This window comes from Lagopus muta, chromosome 34, assembly GCF_023343835.1.
Source record: "Lagopus muta isolate bLagMut1 chromosome 34, bLagMut1 primary, whole genome shotgun sequence".
Taxonomy (NCBI): Eukaryota; Metazoa; Chordata; class Aves; order Galliformes; family Phasianidae; genus Lagopus; species Lagopus muta.
In genome coordinates this window covers 1-21125 of record NC_064466.1, presented here as the reverse complement: position 1 = coordinate 21125, position 21125 = coordinate 1, and the positions used below count along the sequence as shown (strand labels likewise).

At 56.8% G+C, this 21125-nt stretch overlaps 2 protein-coding genes and 2 long non-coding RNA genes across 5 annotated transcripts in view; 2 read left to right on the top strand and 2 right to left on the bottom strand.

Moving 5' to 3' along the window:
• The window catches only part of LOC125686322 (bromodomain-containing protein 4-like), a 73097-nt gene extending 52684 nt beyond the window's left edge, over nucleotides 1-20413 (top strand). The window contains 12 exon segments of the mRNA XM_048930110.1: nucleotides 7863-7915; nucleotides 8092-8118; nucleotides 8120-8465; nucleotides 12041-12237; nucleotides 12239-12578; nucleotides 16990-17003; nucleotides 17005-17103; nucleotides 17271-17352; nucleotides 17355-17429; nucleotides 17510-17640; nucleotides 20160-20177; nucleotides 20179-20413. Of these exon segments, the coding sequence (XP_048786067.1) occupies nucleotides 7863-7915; nucleotides 8092-8118; nucleotides 8120-8465; nucleotides 12041-12237; nucleotides 12239-12578; nucleotides 16990-17003; nucleotides 17005-17103; nucleotides 17271-17352; nucleotides 17355-17429; nucleotides 17510-17640; nucleotides 20160-20177; nucleotides 20179-20376 (1580 nt within the window). The 3' untranslated portion in view covers nucleotides 20377-20413.
• Nucleotides 526-4655, top strand: LOC125686323 (uncharacterized). Of its 2 annotated transcripts, none has more exons than XM_048930111.1 (2): nucleotides 526-1998; nucleotides 2062-4655. In XM_048930111.1, exons 1-2 carry the CDS (start codon nucleotides 1886-1888, stop codon nucleotides 3920-3922), a joined length of 1974 nt encoding a protein of 657 aa, XP_048786068.1. In that variant the 5' UTR covers nucleotides 526-1885; the 3' UTR covers nucleotides 3923-4655. The 2 variants fall into 2 exon arrangements, with proteins under 2 accessions (XP_048786068.1, XP_048786069.1); XM_048930112.1 differs by having other exon boundaries at nucleotides 1926-1930.
• LOC125686327 (uncharacterized) lies at nucleotides 17647-19842 on the bottom strand. Its single transcript, XR_007373763.1, has 3 exons — nucleotides 19791-19842; nucleotides 19465-19636; nucleotides 17647-17792 (listed from the first exon to the last, which is right to left on the bottom strand). It is a non-coding gene; the product is annotated as an uncharacterized LOC125686327 (long non-coding RNA).
• LOC125686326 (uncharacterized) lies at nucleotides 17966-19307 on the bottom strand. Its single transcript, XR_007373762.1, has 3 exons — nucleotides 18873-19307; nucleotides 18367-18416; nucleotides 17966-18267 (listed from the first exon to the last, which is right to left on the bottom strand). It is a non-coding gene; the product is annotated as an uncharacterized LOC125686326 (long non-coding RNA).
• Nucleotides 20414-21125: the final 712 nt, after the last annotated feature.

The window sequence follows — 21125 nt, the reverse complement described above, 5'->3', positions numbered from 1 at the left end:
TATCTGTGTAGGTTTACTTGGGTCTACTTGGATCTACTTGGGCCTGCTTAGGTCTTCTTAGGTCTACTTGGACCTCTGTAGGCTGGTTGGATGTTTGCAGGTCTACTTGAGTTTGCGTGGGGCTCCTTGGATCTTTGGTCCCCATGGGTCTGCAGGCCAACTTGTGCTCAGCTCAGCTCTACAGGCAACCTCTAAAGAGCCCCAAAACCCAACAGAAATCCTCTCCCCTCGAGTTCTGTTCATAGGAACCCCACGACTTGGCTGCCTCAGGGCTTCCTCTCCTCTGCTTTGCCTCCAACCCGAGTTGGCAGCGCTTCCCTTCAGCGCTCCGACTTTTAGGGGTCTTTGTGCCTGGGGTAAAGCTGCCGTCTGCTGTCTCTACGTGGATTGCTTGCTTTTTCCTTGCTCTCAGGCATTTTTAATAGGATCTGGCTTCTTTCTTAAGGAGCTGTGAAGGCTTTGCGACGCATAGCAGTGATCAGAGCGGCAGCGACGGTCGGGGCGTCGTGGGGCAGAGAGGAGAGAAGTGACAAAATGGCTTTGTTTTGCTAAAATGCATCGGTGGAAAAACCCCCGTAGGTCACAGAGAGGCCAAAAAACCGACCAAAAAACTCTTTGATTTGGTTGAAATTCCATGAAATTCCAGCAGAGGTTCAGGCCTGAATGGGGCCCCGTCTGACCCGAGGTGTTTTTGTCCCCTTTCCATCCGAAATGAGGAATAAAAGTTGGCCCCAAACGGAGCAGAAAAGCGCAGCTCTGTGCTCCAAAGGAGCTTCAGGTCACAGGGTGAACAGGGCTCAGGTTGTGGGGCTGACCCTGCTGAGCCCCGTGCTCTGATTCCTTCAGCCTGTGAGGCCCCACGGAGCCCCAAAACCGTCCTGGTGGCAACTGGGGCTTCATCCCTATGTTCCATGGCTGTGCTGCTCCCCCAGCCTAATTAGCATGCTAATTGAGATAATTGCTTGCGCCCCACCGCCCCACCTCCTTCCTGCAACCAAACCGGTGCAGATTGTACCAAAAATGTGCTTTTTTGACCCAAACGGTGCCCTAAATACAGAGCAGCACAGAGGGAGCGTTCACTCGCAGATAAAAAGCCCCAACCTTTGGATTTAGGAGTAAAACCCCTTTCACAGAGCCGCTCGCTCATTAATTACCCGCTGATTAATTGCTGCACAGCTGTGCCATCAGCTCTGTGCTAAAAAGCAGCAGAGCAGATGCCAGAGCGTGCAAGCAACACTGGATCCGTAAACACCATAAACTATAATTAATTGCAATTAATTGCCGTTGTGGCGCTTTGGGAGCTGCTGATGGCAGCGCTCTCCTGTTGCATTTTGCAGCCCCGGTTGTTTTGCTTTCTTTGCAAAGAACCCGTTGGCAGTCGGGAGCATCGCTGTCGATTCTGGCGCTGCCTTCTTTCCCTGCAATCCCCCCCCCAAGAAAGAAAACCCCCAAAACAACCCAACCCCAAATCCCAGCTTTGCTTTCAGCTCTGCGAAACCAAACCAGCGCTGCAGGGTTATTCCGGTCCAACTGGTTGTAATTAACACCTGGCTGCATGCAAACGGCCCCGACTGGTTGTAATTAACACCTGGCTGCATGCAAACGGCCCAGAGCTGCTGGCGAACGCCCAGCATTTCAAATCTGGCTTTTGGTTTGGTTTTTTTTTGTCTTTTTTGGAATCCCCCACCAGTTTGTGTGCGCTGAACGCCAGCCAAAGCAGAGGGAAGAGGCGCTTTGCTCGGCTCAGCTTGGAGAGTTTGCATTGGGTTTCATTGGGGAGGAACCCAGCAGAGCTGCTGTGCTGGGTCAGAGCTGCAGCACTGGGGTCCTTAAGGCAGAGCTGGGCTCTGTGTCCATAGGAGGGGCAGCTGGATGCCCTGCATCGATGCTGGGCTGCTCTGTGCTCCCTGCTTGCTGTTGGTGCAGCTGGGTGCCCTGCATCGATGCTGGGCTGCTCTGTGCTCCCTGCTTGCTGTTGGTGCTGCTGGGTGCAGCTGGGTGCATCGATGCTGGGCTGCTCTGTGCTCCCTGCTTGCTGTTGGTGCTGCTGGGTGCAGCTAGGTGCCCTGCATCGATGCTGGGCTGCTCTGTGCTCCCTGCTTGCTGTTGGTGCTGCTGGGTGCAGCTGGGTGCCCTGCATCGATGCTGGGCTGCTCTGTGCTCCCTGCTTGCTGTTGGTGCTGCTGGGTGCAGCTGGGTGCCCTGCATCGATGCTGGGCTGCTCTGTGCTCCCTGCTTGCTGTTGGTGCTGCTCAGGGCAGCTGGGCGCCCTGCATCGATGCTGGGCTGCTCTGTGCTCCCTGCTTGCTGTTGGTGCTGCTCAGGGCAGCTGGGTGCATCGATGCTGGGCTGCTCTGTGCTCCCTGCTTGCAGTTTGTGCTGCTGGGTGCAGCTGGGCGCCCTGCATCGATGCTGGGCTGCTCTGTGCTCCCTGTTTGCTGTTGGTGCTGCTGGGTGCAGCTGGGTGCCCTGCATCGATGCTGGGCTGCTCTGTGCTCCCTGCTTGCTGTTGGTGCTGCTCAGGGCAGCTGGGCGCCCTGCATCGATGCTGGGCTGCTCTGTGCTCCCTGCTTGCTGTTGGTGCTGCTCAGGGCAGCTGGGTGCATCGATGCTGGGCTGCTCTGTGCTCCCTGCTTGCAGTTTGTGCTGCTGGGTGCAGCTGGGCGCCCTGCATCGATGCTGGGCTGCTCTGTGCTCCCTGTTTGCTGTTGGTGCTGCTGGGTGCAGCTGGGTGCCCTGCATCGATGCTGGGCTGCTCTGTGCTCCCTGCTTGCTGTTGGTGCTGCTGGGTGCAGCTGGGTGCCCTGCATCGATGCTGGGCTGCTCTGTGCTCCCTGCTTGCTGTTGGTGCTGCTGGGGGCAGCTGGGTGCCCTGCATCGATGCTGGGCTGCTCTGTGCTCCCTGCTTGCTGTTGGTGCTGCTCAGGGCAGCTGGGTGCCCTGCATCGATGCTGGGCTGCTCTGTGCTCCCTGCTTGCTGTTGGTGCTGCTGGGGGCAGCTGGGTGCCCTGCATCGATGCTGGGCTGCTCTGTGCTCCCTGCTTGCTGTTGGTGCTGCTGGGTGCAGCTGGGTGCCCTGCATCGATGCTGGGCTGCTCTGTGCTCCCTGCTTGCTGTTGGTGCTGCTCAGGGCAGCTGGGCGCCCTGCATCGATGCTGGGCTGCTCTGTGCTCCCTGCTTGCTGTTGGTGCTGCTCAGGGCAGCTGGGTGCATCGATGCTGGGCTGCTCTGTGCTCCCTGCTTGCAGTTTGTGCTGCTGGGTGCAGCTGGGCGCCCTGCATCGATGCTGGGCTGCTCTGTGCTCCCTGTTTGCTGTTGGTGCTGCTGGGTGCAGCTGGGTGCCCTGCATCGATGCTGGGCTGCTCTGTGCTCCCTGCTTGCTGTTGGTGCTGCTGGGTGCAGCTGGGTGCCCTGCATCGATGCTGGGCTGCTCTGTGCTCCCTGCTTGCTGTTGGTGCTGCTGGGGGCAGCTGGGTGCCCTGCATCGATGCTGGGCTGCTCTGTGCTCCCTGCTTGCTGTTGGTGCTGCTCAGGGCAGCTGGGTGCCCTGCATCGATGCTGGGCTGCTCTGTGCTCCCTGCTTGCTGTTGGTGCTGCTGGGGGCAGCTGGGTGCCCTGCATCGATGCTGGGCTGCTCTGTGCTCCCTGCTTGCTGTTGGTGCTGCTGGGTGCAGCTGGGCGCCCTGCATCGATGCTGGGCTGCTCTGTGCTCCCTGCTTGCTGTTGGTGCTGCTGGGTGCAGCTGGGTGCCCTGCATCGATGCTGGGCTGCTCTGTTCTCCCTGCTTGCTGTTGGTGCAGCTGGGTGCCCTGCATCGATGCTGGGCTGCTCTGTGCTCCTTGTTTGCTGTTTGTGCTGCTCGGTGTCCGCAGGTCGTTCCGCTCACAGCTCAGCTCTCCTTTTTGTGTCAGGGAGGAATTGATGCTTTTCTTTCCCCCCTTTATGGGTGAAGTTTCTCCCCCCAGTTGCTCCTTTTTGTACCATGAGCCGTTTCCATGCTGTGTTCGTTGTGCTGAAGCTTTGGCACGTTTCAGCCCCGTTTCTCATTGCTTACATCCCGCTTTTCCCCCACCTCAGAAAGCCCCCAAATCCCTCCAGCTTCTCCCCACGGCTGTTCTGCCCATTGCAGACGCTTCTCTGAAGGCTCTGAAGGGTTGAAATGGATTCAAGCAGCCATGGGGAGCACTGCAGGTTGGGCTGAGCGCCAACTGAGCCCCATTTTGGGGGCAAAAAATGGGGGCGCAGGTGAATAACGCGCATCGCTTTGGTTGCTCCCACCGCCCAAAGCCCCCCTTCCCACCCCATTGCTTTCATACCCAGGGAGAAATGATCTTCATTAGCGATAGGACATGGAGAAAGCTGCTTGTTTTGCTGCTCTTCTCCCAGTTCTGCTCTCCTGGAGCCATTTGTTAACGACTTCCCCCTGTCTGCGAGCGCAGGATGCGTCGCTGCTGCTTCTCTTGGCAGCCTTGTCCTTGTAGCTTCCTCCAACAGCACCAATGTGAACAAATCTGACCAACAATGGACTCTTTTCTTTTTTTCCATCCATTTTTACTCAGATTTCTCCCAGTCAGCAGTCGGTCCAAATCTTTTTGGGCCAACATTTGCTCTGCATGCTTCTTAACAGCCGTGTAACCGCAGGCTCCTTTCAACAGCAAGCGGGGGGGGGGGGGGGGGGGGGGGGGATACGTGTAGTTTTCTTAATCTTTCTGGTTTTAAATAATAAACTCAATAAAATGTTTGGCTTGCTATGGAAAATGCACCTTTTGTATCATGCTGGCATCGTAGCTTTAACCCCTGCTTGAAGCTGTGCTGTGGGTGGGAGCAGAAGGGGACTTAGGGAGGAGAGCATCTGGGGACGGCGTTGGTGCCCCAGCCTGGTCCTTCTTGGCTCAATGTGTTGAGATGCCACGACAGAAGCTTCGTTTCTTACTTTGTTCGTTCATTTCTGGTTTGCTGGTTCCCAGCTGCTCCAATAGAGTTTTTTTGGGGGTACAAAACCCGATTTCTTCGTCCTCCAACACATCTGCATCCGGCTGGCAGGGAGTGCTTGGCTGCAGCAGGAGCCAAAGCTCCCCTCCAAGATGTCCGTGGGCAAAGGAGGAATGCAGGCATCTGACAAAGAAGCAGTGAGGAAAGACGTTGGGTTCGCAGCGCTTGATCCCACCCCCTTCTTGGCGCAGTTGTTTGCTCTGAGCCACGGGTGGCTGTCGTGGTTCCTCTTCCTCATCTTTGGGCCTTGAAGCTTCTTGGTTGGCGTCTCCAACCCAACATTGGCGTCTCCAAACCAACATTGGCGTCTCCAACCCAACATTGGCATCTCCAACCCAACTTTGGCATCTCCAACCCAACATTGGCATCTCCAACCCAACATTGGCATCTCCAAACCAACTTTGACCACTGCCAGCGCAACATTGAGGGTCTCCAACCCAACATTGGGCATCTCCAACCCAACATGGGCGTCCAACCCAACATTGGCATCTCCAACCCAACTTTGGCATCTCCAACCCAACATTGAGGATCTTCAACCCAACATTGGCGTCTCCAAACCAACTTTGACCACTGCCAGCGCAACATTGAGGGTCTCCAACCCAACTTTGGGCATCTCCAACCCAACACTGGCATCTCCAAGCCAACATTGAGGATCTTCAACCCAGCTTTGGGTGTCTCCAACCCAACATTGGCATCTCCAACCCAACGTTGTCATCTCCTTCCCAGCTTTGACCACTGCCAGCGCAACATTGAGGGTCTCCAACCCAACCTTGGGCGTCTCCAACCCAACATTGGTGTCTCCAATCCAACTTTGGGTGTCTCCAACCCAACTTTGGCATTTCCAAACCAACTTTGACCACTGCCAGCCCAACATTGAGGATCTTCAACCCAACTTTGGGTGTCTCCAACCCAACCTTGAGCGTCTCCAACCCAACATTGGCGTCTCCAAACCAACTTTGACCACTGCCAGCCCAACATTGAGGATCTCCAGCCCAACTTTGGGCATCTCCAACCCAACATTGAGGATCTTCAACCCAACATTGAGGGTCTTCAACCCAGCTTTGGGTGTCTCCAACCCAACATTGGCATCTCCAACCCAACTTTGACCATTGCCAGCCCAACATTGAGGATCTCCAACCCAACCTTGAGCGTCTCCAACCCAGCATTGGTGTCTCCAGCCCAGCTTTGGCCATTGCCAGCTCAGAATTGAGGATCTTCAACCCAACATTGGCATCTCCAACCCAACACTGTGCATCTCCAGCCCAGCTTTGGCCATTGCCAACCCAGAATTGAGGATCTCCAACCCAACCTTGAGCGTCTCCAACCCAGCATTGGCGTCTCCAGCCCAACTTTGGCCATTGCCAGCCCAACATTGAGGATCTTCAACCCAACTTTTGGCATCTTCAACCCAACTTTTGGCATCTCCAACCCAATACTGGGGATCTTCAACCCCGCATTGGCGTCACCAACCCCATGTTGGCATCTCCAACCCAAATCACAGAGCAGACTGCTCTGTTACAACGCCCTCGTGGCTTTTTCAGCCTCATTGCTGGCGCTGACGCTTGTCCTCTCCAATCCTCCCCCATCTGATTCGAGCTCACATCTTAATTCCACTCAGCCCAAAGCTTTTCTCAGCTCTTCCCCAATCCTCACAGTCTGCACTTTTGATTCCTTTCCCTTCCTGCGATGGTTTTTACCCTTAGTGAGACTGAAAGAGGGCTCCCTGTAGCCCTCCCCTCGAATTACAACCCGCCAGGTCTTCAGCCCACATCCTTGCAGCCGTAGGTAAGTGGAGCACCCCCAGGAGCATCCCATTTCTTGGCCCATCTTCCTTTTCCCTGCCTCCCCAGCCATCAACGTGCGAATTCTTCCCGCTGGTTTTGCTTTGGAAGGATGAAATCTCCCAGCGCCGAGCTGGAGGAGCTGAACCCATCTCACATTGCGAGGCTCATCTCACACCGTGGGGCTTTGCCACACCAATGCACCTCAACCAGAGCGTCCTTGTGTTCCAAACTGCTGTTTGGGGGATGCTGCAGGACGGCACCTGGCATCGTGCTCCAGCTCTTCACTTTTGCCCAAAAAACTCTCGTTCCCAGCTTGTAGTCGTCTGCTCACAGATGGGAAAAGCTGACTTTTACCAGAGCTTGGGATGAAATCCCGCTCCGTGCCAAGGATGGATGAAATAACAGCGCATGAAGCCGAGGAGCCGAGCGCAGTCGGCGTGGAATTCGCTGCCGAGGAATTTTTTGGCCCGATAACCCAGCATCAGAGAAATGCATTTCTGCCTTTCTCTCTTTTCTTGGCGCCGGTTGGCAGGGAGAGAGAAAATGCTGGGAAAGGCCGAGCTGCGAAGGCAGACTTGGTGCAGTTGTTGTGCTTTAAAAATACCCCCGAGCGAAGGAGGAGGAGGGAGAGGTCAGCCTTCCTCCGCTCGGCCCCGGAGGCAGCGCTGCCCTGTGCTGAGCTCCACTGCTGAGCTCCTTTTTTCCTCCTGTGCTTCCTGCCTTTCTCCCCCTTATCTCTGCCTCCCAGCCAGGCCGCATTCCTGGAATAGCTGCGGTTTCTCAGGCACAGCTCTGCTGCTTTTTCCCAGCGCTGCAGCAGCAGGGATGAGGCTGGAAGGAGGCTGCAGCTCTGTGCCAGCATGCGGGGCCCCGGCCTCCGGTGTGGAGCTGGGCAAAGCAGGGCATGAGTTGGACTTTGCCTTCCTTGTGGAATTGTTAAGGTTGGAAAAGACCTGAGATAATGTGTTCCAAGCGTTAAACTGTCATAGCAAAGCACTGCTTTTATTTTTGGGGGGGGGGGGAAGGGAAGGGGTGCAGAGAGCAGCAGCGCCCGGGTGTTAATTTGTGCCGTCCTTCTCTTTGCAGAAATGGCACCAAAACTGAAGAAGAAAGGGCACTCTGGGCGAGAGCAAAAGAAGGTAGGACACGGAGCAGCCCCCCCTGCTTGCAGGGCTGGGCTCCAAGCCCCAGGGGGGTGAAGGGGGGGGTCCCACTCTCCCTCCCTCCGCCAGCAGAGCTCCTTGCTCCGCTCAGAAGCCGTCCTGCTTCCAACCAAACCCAAGCCACACAATCTCCCCGCCTTTCTCCCTTTCAGCATCACCACCACCACCACCAAGCGGTTGCAGCAGCAGCAGCAACAGCCGCCTCCTCCTCCTCAGCCCCCTCAGCAGCCCCCGCCGCCTCCGCCGCAGCAACTGCAGCCTCAGCAGCTGCAGCCTCAGCCTCCACCTCCGCCGCCCGTCCCCCCGCAGGCCCCGCCGCCGATGAAGTCCTCCCCGCCTCCCTTCGTACCTGCGCAGGTCCCCGTCATGGAGCACCCTCTCCCGGGGAACATGTTCGACACTATGCCGCATTTCACTCAGCCCATCATGCATCTCCCTCAGCCCGAGATGCCGCCTCATCTTCCCCAGCCGCCCGAGCACAGCACTCCTCCCCACCTGAACCAACACGCGGTGGTCTCGCCTCCAGTGTGAGCGCAGCAGGGGGGGCTGGGGGTGCTGCCTTGGGTGATGGGGGCGCTGCCTTGGGTGCTGGAGGTGTCACATTGAGTTCTGGGTACCTTACATTGGGTTCTGGATACCCTACATTGCGTTCTGGGGGTCTGCCTTGGGTGCTGGGGGCACTGCCTTGGGTGCTGGATGTGCCATGTTGAGTTCCAGATACCCTACATTGGGTTCTGGGGGTCTACTTTGGGGTGCTGGAGGTGCCACATTGAGTTCTAGATACCTTACGTTGAGTTCTGGATGCCCTACATTGGGTTCTGGGGGTCTGCTTTGGGTGATGGGGGCGCTTGCCTTGGGTGCTGGAGGTGTCATGTTGAGTTTTGTATACCCTACATTGGGTTCTGAGGGTCTGCTTTGGGTGCCAGAGGTGTCACGTTGAGTTCCGGGTACCTTACATTGAGTTCTAGATACCCTACATTTGGTTCTGGGGGTCTTCTTTGGGTGCTGGAGGTGTCACATTGAGTTCTGGATGCCTTACATTGAGTTCTGGATGCCCTACATTGGGTTCTGGGGGTCTACTTTGGGTGCCAGAGGTGTCACGTTGAGTTCCGGGTACCTTACATTGGGTTCTGGATGCCCTACATTGGGTTCTGGGGGTCTGCCTTGGATGCTGGAGGTGCCATGTTGAGTTCTGGATAGCCTGCCTTGGGTTCTGGGGCTCTGCTTTGGGTGCCGGAGGAGCCAGGTTGAGTTCTGGGTACATTACATTGAGTTCTGGATACCCTACATTGCGTTCTGGAGGTCTACTTCGGGTGCTGGAGGTGCCACATTAAGTTCTAGATACCCTACATTTGGTTCTGGGGCTCTGCTTTGGGTGCTGGAGGTGCCACGTTGAGTTCTGGGTACCTTACATTGAGTTCTGGATGCTCTACATTGGGTTCTGGGGGTCTGCCTTGGGTGCTGGGGGTGCCATGTTGAGTTTTGGATGCACTGCATTGAGTTCTGGGGGTCTGCTTTGGGTGCTGGAGGTGTCACGTTGAGTTCTAGATACCCTACATTGAGTTCTGGGGCTCTGCTTTGGGTGCTGGGGGTGCTGCCTTAGGTGCTGGAGGAGCCACGTTGAGTTCTGGATACCCTACATTGAGTTCTAGATGCCCTACATTGGGTTCTGGGGCTCTGCCTTGGGTGCTGGAGGTGTCACATTGAGTTCTAGATACCCTACATTGAGTTCTGGATACCCTACGTTGGGTGCTGGGGGGCGCTGCCTTGGGTGCTGGATGTGCCACGTTGAGTTCTAGATACCCTGCATTGAGTTCTAGATGCCCTACATTGGGTTCTGGGGTCTGCTTTGGGTGCTGGGGGCGCTGCCTTGGGTGCTGGATACCCTGCATTGGGTTCTGGGGCTCTACTTTAGGTGCTGGAGGAGCCATGTTGAGTTCTGGATACCCTATTTTGGGTCCTGGACACTCTGTGTTGAGTGCTGGACCTTCTGGCACTGGGTGCTGGGTGTTCTACACTGGGTGGTTGGACGCCCCGTTGGGTGCTACACGCTCCATGTTGGATGCTGAACACCACGTTGGGTCCTGGATGCTCGATGTTGAGTGCTTTGTTGGGTGCTGGGTGCTCTGCATTGGGCTCTGGGTGCTCTGTGTTGGGTTCTGGGTGCTCTGTGTTGGGTGCTGGGTGCTCTGTGTTGGGTTCTGGGTGCTCTGCATTGGTTCTGGGTGCTCTGCATTGGTTCTGGGTGCTCTGCATTGGTTCTGGGTGCTCTGTGTTGGGTTCTGGGTGCTCTGCCTTGGTTCTGGGTGCTCTGTGTTGGGTTCTGGGTGCTCTGTGTTGGTTTTGGGTGCTCTGCCTTGGTTCTGGGTGCTCTGTGTTGGGTTCTGGGTGCTCTGCATTGGTTCTGGGTGCTCTGCATTGGTTCTGGGTGCTCTGTGTTGGGTTCTGGGTGCTCTGCATTGGTTCTGGGTGCTCTGTGTTGGGTTCTGGCTGCTCTGTGTTGGGTTCTGGGTGCTCTGTTGGGTTCTGGGTGCTCTGCGTTGGTTCTGGGTGCTCTGTGTTGGGTTCTGAGTGCTCTGCATTGGTTCTGGGTGCTCTGTGTTGGTTCTGGCTGCTCTGCGTTGGGTTCTGGGTGCTCTGTTGGGTTCTGGGTGCTCTGCGTTGGGTTCTGGGTGCTCTGTGTTGGGTTCTGGGTGCTCTGTGTTGGGTTCTGAGTGCTCTGTTGGGTTCTGGGTGCTCTGCATTGGGTTCTGGGTGCTCTGCGTTGGGTTCTGGGTGCTCTGCATTGGTTCTGGGTGCTCTGTTGGGTTTCTGGGTGCTCTGCATTGGGTTCTGGGTGCTCTGTGTTGGGTTCTGAGTGCTCTGTGTTAGGTTCTGGGTGCTCTGCCTTGGTTCTGGGTGCTCTCCCTTGGGTTCTGGGTGCTCTGCCTTGGGTTCTGGGTGCTCTGTGTTGGGTTCTGGGTGCTCTGTTGGGTTCTGGGTGCTCTGCATTGGGTTCTGGGTGCTCTGTGTTGGGTTCTGAGTGCTCTGTTGGGTTCTGGGTGCTCTGCCTTGGTTCTGGGTGCTCTGTGTTAGGTTCTGGGTGCTCTGCCTTGGTTCTGGGTGCTCTCCCTTGGGTTCTGGGTGCTCTGCCTTGGGTTCTGGGTGCTCTGTGTTGGGTTCTGGGTGCTCTGCATTGGGTTCTGGGTGCTCTGTGTTGGGTTCTGGGTGCTCTGTGTTGGGTTCTGAGTGCTCTGTTGGGTTCTGGGTGCTCTGTGTTGGGTTCTGGGTGCTCTGTGTTAGGTTCTGGGTGCTCTGCCTTGGTTCTGGGTGCTCTGTTGGGTTCTGGGTGCTCTGCCTTGGGTTCTGGGTGCTCTGTGTTGGGTTCTGGGTGCTCTGCATTGGTTCTGGGTGCTCTGTTGGGTTCTGGGTGCTCTGTATTGGGTTCTGGGTGCTCTGCCTTGGGTGCTGGGTGCTTGGTTGGCTGTTGGACCCTCTGCATTTTGGTGCTGGGTGCCCTGCACTGTGTGCTGGCACCTTGTGATGGGTGCCGGGGCGTCCACAGCGGTGGGAGGAGGAGGCAGATGTGGGGTTGGTGTCCTGCTGGAGGCGTTGGGTAGAATCTTGGATGGCAGATCCCAAACCGGTCTGGGTTGGAAGGGACCTTAAAGACCATAAAACCATACAATAACGGGTTTAGAAGGGTCTTCAGTGAGCGCAGAGCCGTGGAATGGATTGGGTTGGGTTCAAAGGGTCCTTGAAGGTCAGATAACCGCAGAATGACTTGGGTTGGGGTCGCAAAGAGTCCTTGAAGGTCACAGAACCATCGAATCGCAGCATGACTTGGGTTGGAAGGGTCCTCACAGATGGTAGAATGATGGGATCACAGCACGGTTGGGTTGGAAGGGACCCAAGCCCCCCCCCCAGGCTGACCCCTGCCACGGCTGGGTGCCCCCCTCCAGCTCAGGGCCCCACGGGCGCCTGCAGGGATGGGGCAGCAGCACCCCGACCTTATTGCCCTCTGAGGGAAGAACTGGACTTCAAAACCGATCCCCCTCATCCGACCGCGCCGAAAGTCGCCCTCCACCTTTCTCACCAGCTTCCCTGTCCGTCTCTCCCCAGCTTTGCACAACGCTCTGCCTCAGCAGCCCTCGAGACCCAGCAACCGCGCCGCCGCTCTGCCCCCGAAGCCTCCGCGCCCGCCGGCCGTCTCGCCAGCCATCAGCCAGCAGCCCATGCTCCCTCAGCCGCCTCTGCCCCAGCCTCCCCAAGTCCTGCTGGAGGACGAGGAGCCTCCCCCGCCTCACCACAGCCTGCCTCCTGAGCACCAGCCAGATGCAGCTCTACCTTCAACAGCTGCAGAAAGTGCAGCCGCAGACTCCTCTTCTCCCTTCAGTGAAGGTCCAGTCGCAGCCCCAGCCTCCCCTGCAGCCTCCGGCGCACCCCGCGGTGCAGCAGCTGCAGCACCAACCCCAGCAGAGGCCCATGCACATGCAACCCATGCCCTTCCCTTCCCACATCCCCCAACCGCAGCCACCTCCGCAGCAGCATCAGCCCCCGCAGCCGCCGCCGCCGCAGCCTCCGCAGCCGGCGAAACCTCAGCAAGTCATCCAGCATCACCCCTCACCACGGCACCATAAGCCCGATCCCTACTCGACCGGTGAGCAGGAGCCGAGGCCGCAGACCCTGCACCCTTTGGTGACGCAGGGGTGGCTCGGCGGCGCCTCCGAGGGCGCTTGGCTGCGGGTATCGGGCACCTCGTGGGGGTTTCAGCCAACTCGGGTTGGGTGCTGGGCGCTCCGTTGTGTTCCGGGCTCGTTCTGAGCGTCGGATGGGGGTGTGTTGGCACCAGGCACCTTTTGCTGGGTGTTGGCCAACATGTGTTGACACAAAACACTCTCTGTTGGGTGTTGGCCAAGCGTATTGGGTCCCAGACACCCTTTGTTGGGTGTTGGGCGACATGTGTCAGGATCTGGACACTCTCTGATGGGTGTTGGCCATGCATTGGGTCCCACACACCCTTTGTTGGGTGTTGGATGACGTGTGTTGGCACCAGACACTCTCCATTGGGTGTTAGCCCAAGTGTATTGGGTCCCAGGCACCCTTTGTTGGGTGTTGGTCAAGGTGTGTCAGGATCTGGACACTCTCTGATGGGTGTTGGCCAATGTGTGTTGGTACCAAACACTCTCCATTGGGTGTTGGCCAAAATGTATTTGGTCCCAGGCCACCCTTTGTTGGGTGTTGGCCAAGGTTTGTTGGCACCAGACACCCTTTGCTGGGTGTTGGTTAAGGTGTGTTGGTCCCAGACACTCATTTTTGGGTGCTGGATGACGTGTGTTGATCCCAGGCACTCTCCCTTGGATGTTGGCCTTTTATTTGGTCCCAGACACTCATTGTTGGGCATTGGCCAACGTGTGTTGACACAAAACACTCTCTACTGGGTGTTGGCCAAAGTGTATTGGGTCCCAGGCACTCTCCAATGGGTGTTGGCCAAGGTGTGTTGGCACCAGACACTCTCCATTGGGTGCTGGTCAAGGGTGTGTTGGGTCCCAGGCTCCCTTTGTTGGGTGTTGGACAGCCTGTGTTGATCCCAGGCACTCTCCCTTGGATGTTGGCCTTTTATTTTGGTCCCAGACACTCATTGCTGGGTGTTGGCCAACGTGTGTTGGCACCAGGCACTCTCCATTGGGTGCTGGTCAAGGTGTGTTGGGTCCCAGACACTCTCCGCTGGGTGTTGGCGGTGTGTTGGGTCCCAGCCACTTCATTTTGGTGTTGACCAACCTGTGTTGGGTACCAGATCCTCTCCATTGGGCATTGGCCAACATGTGTTGATCCCAGGCACTCTCCCTTGGGTGCTGGCCATTTATTTGGTCCCAGGCACTCATTGTTGGGTGTTGGCCGACGTGTGTTGGTCCCAGGCACTCTTCCTTGGGTGTTGGCCATGCTTTGGGTCCAGGCACTCTCTGATGGGTGTTGGCCAAGGTTTGTTGGCACCAGACACCCTTTGCTGAGTGTTGGTTAAGGTGTGTTGGTCCCAGGCACTCATTGTTGGGTGTTGGACGATGTGTGTTGACACCAGACACTCCACTGGGTGTTGGCCGTGTATTGGGTACCAGCCACTCCATTTTGGTGTTGGCCAAGGTGTGTCAGGATCTGGGCACTCTCTGATGGGTGTTGGCCAACGCGTGTTGGTACCAAACACTCTCCATTGGGTGTTGGTCGTGTGCTGGGTACCAGATCCTCTCCATTGGGTGTTGGCCAAGGTTTGTTGGCACCAGACACTCTCTACTGCGTGTTGGTCAAGGTGTATTGGGTCCCAGACACCCTTTGTTGGGTGTTGGCCAACGTGTGTCAGGATCTGGACACTCTCCACTGGGTGTTGGCCAACGTGTGTTGGTACCAAACACTCTCCACTGGGTGTTGGCCATGCCTTGGGTCCCAGGCACCCTTTGTTGGGTGTTGGCCGACGTGTGTTGGTCCCAGGCACTCTCCCTTGGATGTTGGCCTTTTATTTGGTACCAGACACTCATTGTTGGGTGTTGGCCAACGTGTGTTGGCACCAGACACTCTCCATTGGGTGTTGGTCAAGGTGTGTTGGGTCCCAGACACACTTTGTTGGGTGTTGGTCAAGGTGTGTCAGGATCTGGACGCTCTCTGCTGGGTGTTGGCCATCGCGTGTTGGTACCAAACACTCTCCATTGGGTGTTGGCCGGTGTGCTGGGTACCAGATCCTCTCCATTGGGTGTTGGCAAAGGTTTGTTGGCACCAGACACTCTCTACTGCGTGTTGGTCAAGGTCTATTGGGTCCCTGACACACTTTGCTGGGTGTTGGACGGCCTGTGTTGATCCCAGGCACTCTCCCATGGATGTTGGCCATTTATTTGGTCCCAGACACTCATTGCTGGGTGTTGGCCAAGGTGTGTTGGCACCAGGCACTCTCCATTGGGTGCTGGTCATGGTGTTGTTGGGTCCCTGACACTCTCCGCTGGGTGTTGGCCATGTATTGGGTCCCAGGCACTCTCCAATGGGTGTGGGCAAGGTTTGTTGGCACCAGACACTCCATTGGGTGCTGGTCAAGGTGTGTTGGGTCCCAGACACCCTTTGTTGGGTGTTGGGCGACGTGTGTCAGGATCTGGACACTCTCTGATGGGTGTTGGCCATGCATTGGGTCCCAGACACCATTTGTTGGGTGTTGGCCAACATGTGTTGGTACCAAACACTCTCCATTGGGTGTTGGCCGTGTATTTGGTCCCAGACACTCTCCATTGGGTGCTGCTCAAGGTGTGTTGGGTCCCTGACACACTTTGCTGGGTGTTGGACGGCCTGTGTTGATCCCAGGCACTCTCCCTTGGATGTTGGCCTTTTATTTGGTCCCAGGCACTCATTGCTGGGGTGTTGGCCAAGGTGTGTTGGCACCAGGCACTCTCCATTGGGTGCTGCTCAAGGTGTGTTGGGTCCCTGACACTCTCCACTGGGTGTTGGCCATGTATTGGGTCCCAGCCACTCCATTTTGGTGTTGGCCAACGTGTGTTGGGTACCAGATCCTCTCCATTGGGCATTGGCCAACATGTGTTGATCCCAGGCACTCTCCCTTGGGTGCTGGCCATGCATTGGGTCCCAGACTCCCTTTGTTGGGTGTTGGCCTACGTGTGTTGGCACCAAACACTCTCCATTGGCTGTTGGCCATGTATTGGGTCCCAGCCACTCCATTTTGGGTGTGGCCAACGCGTGTTGGGTACCAGATCCTCTCCATTCGGTGTTGGCCAAGGTTTATTGGCACCAGACAACCTTTGCTGGGTGTCGGCCAACGCGTGTTGGCACCAAACACTTTCCATTGAGAGGATGTTGTGTTGCGATAGGGTGCTGTGTGTTGCGATAGCACAATGTGTTGCGATAGGGCACTGTGTGTCGTGATAAGGTGGGTACGAGTCCATGGTAGGGTGGTGCGTGTTGTGACAGAGCAGCGTGTGTTGTGTAAGGGTGGGCGTGTGTCCCGATATGGCACCGTGTGTCGCAATAGGGCACTGTGTGTTGTGATAGGGTACTACATGTTGTGATAGGGCAGTGGATGTCACGATACAGTGCTGTGTGTTGCGATAGGGTGGCGTGCGTTGTGGCAGAGCGGTGTGTGTTGTGATAGGGCAGCGCAGTAGGACAGTGGTGTGTCCTGATACAGTGCTTTGTGTCACGACAGGGCGCTGTGTGTCGTGATAGGGCAGTGTGTGTCGTGATAGGGTGGTACATGTCGCTATAGGGCAGGATGTGCCCCGATACGGCGCTGTGTGTCGCGACAGGTCAGTGTGATAGGGCAAGTGTGTATCCCAATAGGGTGCAGTTTGTCACGATACGGCGCTGTGTGTCGCGACAGGGCAGTGTGATAGGGCAGTGCGTATCCCAGTACGGTGCTGTGTGTCACGATACGGCGCTGTGTGTCGCGAATATGGCACTGTGTGTTGAGACAGGGCGGTGTGATAGGGCAGTGCGTATCCCAGTACAGTGCTGTGTGTCGCGATAGGGCGGTGTGTGTCGCGATAGGGCGGGGTGCGTGTCGCGATATGGTGCTGTGTGTTGAGACAGGGTGGTGTGATAGGGCAGTGCGTATCCCAATAGGGCGCTATGTGTCACGATACGGCGCTGTGTGTCGCAACAGGGCGGTGTGATAGGGCAGTGCATATTCCAGTACAGTGCTGTGTGTCGCGATAGGGCGGTGCGTGTCGCGATACGGTGCTGTGTGTTGAGACAGGGTGGTGTGATAGGGCAGTGCGTATCCTAATAGGGCGCTGTGTGTCGCGATATGGCGCTGTGTGTCGCGACTGGGCGGTATGATAGGGCAGTGCGTATCCCAGTACGGCGCTGTGTGTCGCGATACAGCACCGTGTGTCGCGATGTGGCACTGTGTGTCGCAACGCGGGCGGTGTGTGATGGGGCAGTGCGTATCCCAATAGGGCGCTGTGTGTCACGATACGGCGCTGTGTGTCGCGATAGGGCGCCGTGTGTCGCGATAGGGCGGTGCGTGTCGCGACGCGGCGTCGCCGAACAGCATTGACTGACTGGTGCCGAACTGTTTGCAGGTCACTTGCGGGAAAGCCCCTTCCCCTCTCATGATGCATTCCCCACAGATGCCGCCGTTCCAGGGCTTGGTTCACCAGTCGCCACCTCAACAAAACATCCAGCCAAAAAAGCAGGTAAAGGAAAACGGGCGCCGAGGCCCCGGCCCGGGGCGCAGAGCCGCTCAGCCACGTCGGCGTGCTGGGGGCCGGGCGGGGGGTCGCTGCCGCAGGGGGCCGCGCAGTGCCTGACCCCCTCCCCATCCCCCCCCCCTCCCCTCCATCCCCGCTCTGCTCCGTGGCAGGAGATGCGATCCGCCTCCGTCGTGCAATCGCAGCCCATGGTGGTGAAGGAGGAGAAGATGCATTCTCCCGTCATCCGGAACGAAACCTCAGCCCCCCTTTGAGGCAGGACCCCCCGAAACACCCCGAGAGCATCAAACCCCCCGCCCACATCCCGCAGAGTGAGTGTGCAGACCCCCGGCTCCGGCCGGGCGCGGGGAATCGCGTTGGACCGCCGCTCACGGGGCCGCCGTTGTTGCAGGAACGGAGATGAAGCCCATGGAGGGCGGGCGGCCCGTCATCAGACCCCCCGAGCAGAACGCGCCGCCGCCGGGCGTGCAGGACAAGGAGAGGCAGAAGCAGGAACCCAAAACGCCCGTCGCCCCTAAAAAGGTGCGCTGCTCCCCAGAGGGAAAAGCCCCAAAACGGCGCCCGGCCCCGGAGGCGCCCAGGGCTGCGAGGGGTTCTGAGCTCCCTTTCAAACCAGCGGTGCTGCGATCTCGCGGTTCGGTGATCTTTAAGGACCCTTCCAACCCAACTCCAACCTATTCTGTAGTTCTGTGATCTTTAAGGACCCTCCCAACCCAACCTATTGTATGTTCCATGGTTCTGTGACCTTTAAGGACCCTTCCAACCCAATTCCAACCCATCTGATGGTCCTGTGATCTTTAAGGACCCTCCCAACCCAACCTCATTGTATGGTTCATGGTTCTGTGACCTTTAAGGACCCTCCCAACCCAACCCCAGCGCATCTCATGGTCCAGTGACCATTGAGGACCCTTCCAATCCAACCCCAACCCATCTCATGGTCCAGTGGACCATTGAGGACTCTTCCAACCCAACCCCAACCCACCTGATGGTTCTGTGATCTTTAAGGACCCTCCCAACCCAACTATGTATGGTTCCATGGTTCTGTGATCTTTAAGGACCCTTCCAACCCCAACCCCAACCCATCTGATGGTTCTGTGATCTTTAAGGACCCTTCCAACCCAATTCCAACCCATCTGATGGTTCTGTGACCTTTAGGACCCTACCAACCAACCCCAACCCATCTCCTGGTCCTGTGACCTTTAAGGGACCCTTCCAATCTAACCCCAACCAATCTGATGGTTCTGTGACCTTTAAGGACCCTTCCAATCCAACCCCAACCCATCTGATGGTTCTGTGATCTTTAAGGACCCTCCCAACCCAACTCCAACCCATCTGATGGTCCTGTGACCTTTAAGGACCCTCCCAAACCCAACCCCAACCCATCTGATGGTCCTGTGACCTTTAAGGACCCTCCCAACCCAACCCCAACCAATCTGATGGTCCTGTGACCTTTTAAGGACCCTCCCAACCAACCCCAACCCATCTGATGGTCCTGTGATCATTAAGGACCCTTCCAAACCCAACCCATTGTATGGTCCCATGGTCCTGTGACCTTTAAAGGATCCTCCCAACCCAACTCCAACCCATTTTGTAGATCTGTGACTTTCAAAGACCCTCCCAACCCAACTCCAAGCCATTCTGTAGTTCTGTGATCTTAAGGACCCTCCCAACCCAACCCATTGTATGGTCCCATGGTCCTGTGACCTTTGATGACCCTCCCAATCCAACCCCAACCCATCTGATGGTTCTGTGACCTTTAAGGACCCTTCCAACCCAACTCCAACCCATCTGATGGTTCTGTGATCTTTAAGGACCCTCCCAACCCAACCCCAACGCATCTCATGGTCCAGTGACCATTGAGGACCCTTCCAACCCACCTCCAACCCATCTGATGGTTCTGTGATCTTTAAGGACCCTTCCAATCCAAACCCAACCCATCTGATGGTTCTGTGATCTTTAAGGACCCTTCCAATCCAACCCCAACCCATCTGATGGTTCTGTGACCATTGAGACCCTTCTAACCCAACCCCAACCCATCTGATGGTTCTGTGATCTTTAAGGACCCTCCCAACCCAACTCCATCCCAACCCCAACCATCTGATGGTTCTGTGATCTTTAAGGACCCTCCCCAACCCAACCGCAACCCATCTGATGGTTCGGTGATCTTTAAGGACCCTTCCAACCCAATTCCAACCATCTCATGGGTTCTGTGATCTTTAAGGACCCTCCCAACCCAATTCCAACCCATCTGAAGGTTCTGTGATCTTTAAGGACCCTTCCAACACCAATTCCAAACCATCTGATGGTTCTGTGATCTTTAAGGGACCCTTCCAATCCAACCCCAACCCATCTGATGGTTCTGTGATCTTTAAGGACCCTCCCAACCCAACCCCAACCCATCTCCTGGTCCTGTGACCTTTAAGGACCCTCCCAACCCAACTCCAACCCATCTCATGGTCCTGTGATCATTAAGGACCCTTCCAACCCAACCCATTGTATGGTCCCATGGTCCTGTGACCTTTAAGGGACCCTCCCAACCCAACTCCAACCCATTTTGTAGATCTGTGACTTTCAAAGACCCTCCCCAACCCAACTCCAAGCATTCTGTAGTTTCTGTGATCTTTAAGGACCCTCCCAACCCAACCCATTGTATGGTCCCATGGTCCTGTGACCTTTGATGACCCTCCCAACCCAACCCCCAACCCATCTGATGGTTCTGCGATCTTTAAGGACCCTCCCAACCCAACCCTAACCCATCTCCTGGTCCTGTGACCTTAAGGACCCTCCCAACCCAACCCCAACCCATCTCATGGTCCAGTGACCATTGAGGACCTCCCACCCCTCCCCATTCTGTATTTCTATGATCTTTAAGGACCCTCCCCCCCTTTCCATCCTTCCATCACATCAAGAGTGCCAGTCCACCATCAGAGGGGCTCAGAAAGAGCCTCTCCCTCTTTTAACCTTCCGAGACCCTTCTTATTCTTGCGTTGACCGACCATCGACCCTCACCCCTTCCCATGGCCAATTCCTCCTTGCCGCAGGACCTAAAAATCAAGAACACTGGGCTCTTGGGCCAGCCTGGTGCAGAAGCATCCCACCACGCCGTCCTCCACCGCCAAGTCGTCCAGCGACAGCTTCGAGCAGTTCAAAAGGGCGGCGAGGGAGAAGGAGGAGCGCGAGAAGGCGCTGAAAGCTCAGGCGGAGCAGGTGGAGAGGGAGAAGGAACGGCTGAGACGGGAGCAGGAGAGGATGAGGTGAGGAGGAGAGGATGGAGGTGAGGAGGAGAGGAGGAGGTGAGGAGAGAGAGGATGGAGGGTGAGAAGCAGGAGAGGAGGAGAGGAGGAGGTGAGGGATGGAGGTGAGGAGGAGGTGAGGAGGAGAGGAGGAGGAGGTGAGGATGGAGGAGGAGGAGAGGAGTAGGAGGAGAGGAGAGGAGGAGGAGAGGATGGAGGTGATGGAGGAGAGGATGGAGAAGAGGAGGAGAGGAGATGAGGAGGAGGAGAGGAGGAGGAGAGGATGGAGGAGGAGGAGAGGAGTAGGAGAGGAGAGAGGAGGAGGGAGGAGGAGGGAGGTGAGGAGGAGGAGAGAGGAGAGGAGGAGGAAGGAGTGGAGGGAGAGGAGGAGAGGAGTAGGAGAGGAGAGGTGAGGAGGAGAGGAGCATGAGAGGAGATGAGGAGGTGAGGAGAAGGAGAGGATGGGGTGAGGAGGAGAGGATGGAGGTGAGGAGCAGGAGAGGAGGTGAGGGAGGAGAGGAGCAGAGAGAGGAGGAGAGGAGAAGGAAGAGGATGGAGGTGAGGAGAAGGAGAGGATGAGGTGAGGAGCAGGAGAGGGATGAAGGGTGAGGAGGTGAGGAGGAGAGGAGAGGAGCAGGAGAGGAGAAGGAGAGGAGGGGAGGAGGAAGAGAGGAGGAGGAGAGGAGAAGAGGATGGGGTGAGGAGCATAGGAGAGGATGGAGGAGAGGAGGAGAGGAGCAGGAGAGGAGAAGGTGAGGAGGTGAGGAGAAGGAG

Bases quoted from the DNA above. Each gene is read 5' to 3' on its own strand.
- LOC125686323 (XM_048930111.1), top strand. From the start codon at position 1,886: ATGCTGGGCTGCTCTGTGCTCCCTGCTTGCTGTTGGTGCAGCTGGGTG. The intron at 1,999-2,061 runs GTGCATCGATGC...GGGTGCAGCTAG, and splicing joins GTGCTGCTGGGTGCAGCTGG to GTGCCCTGCATCGATGCTGG.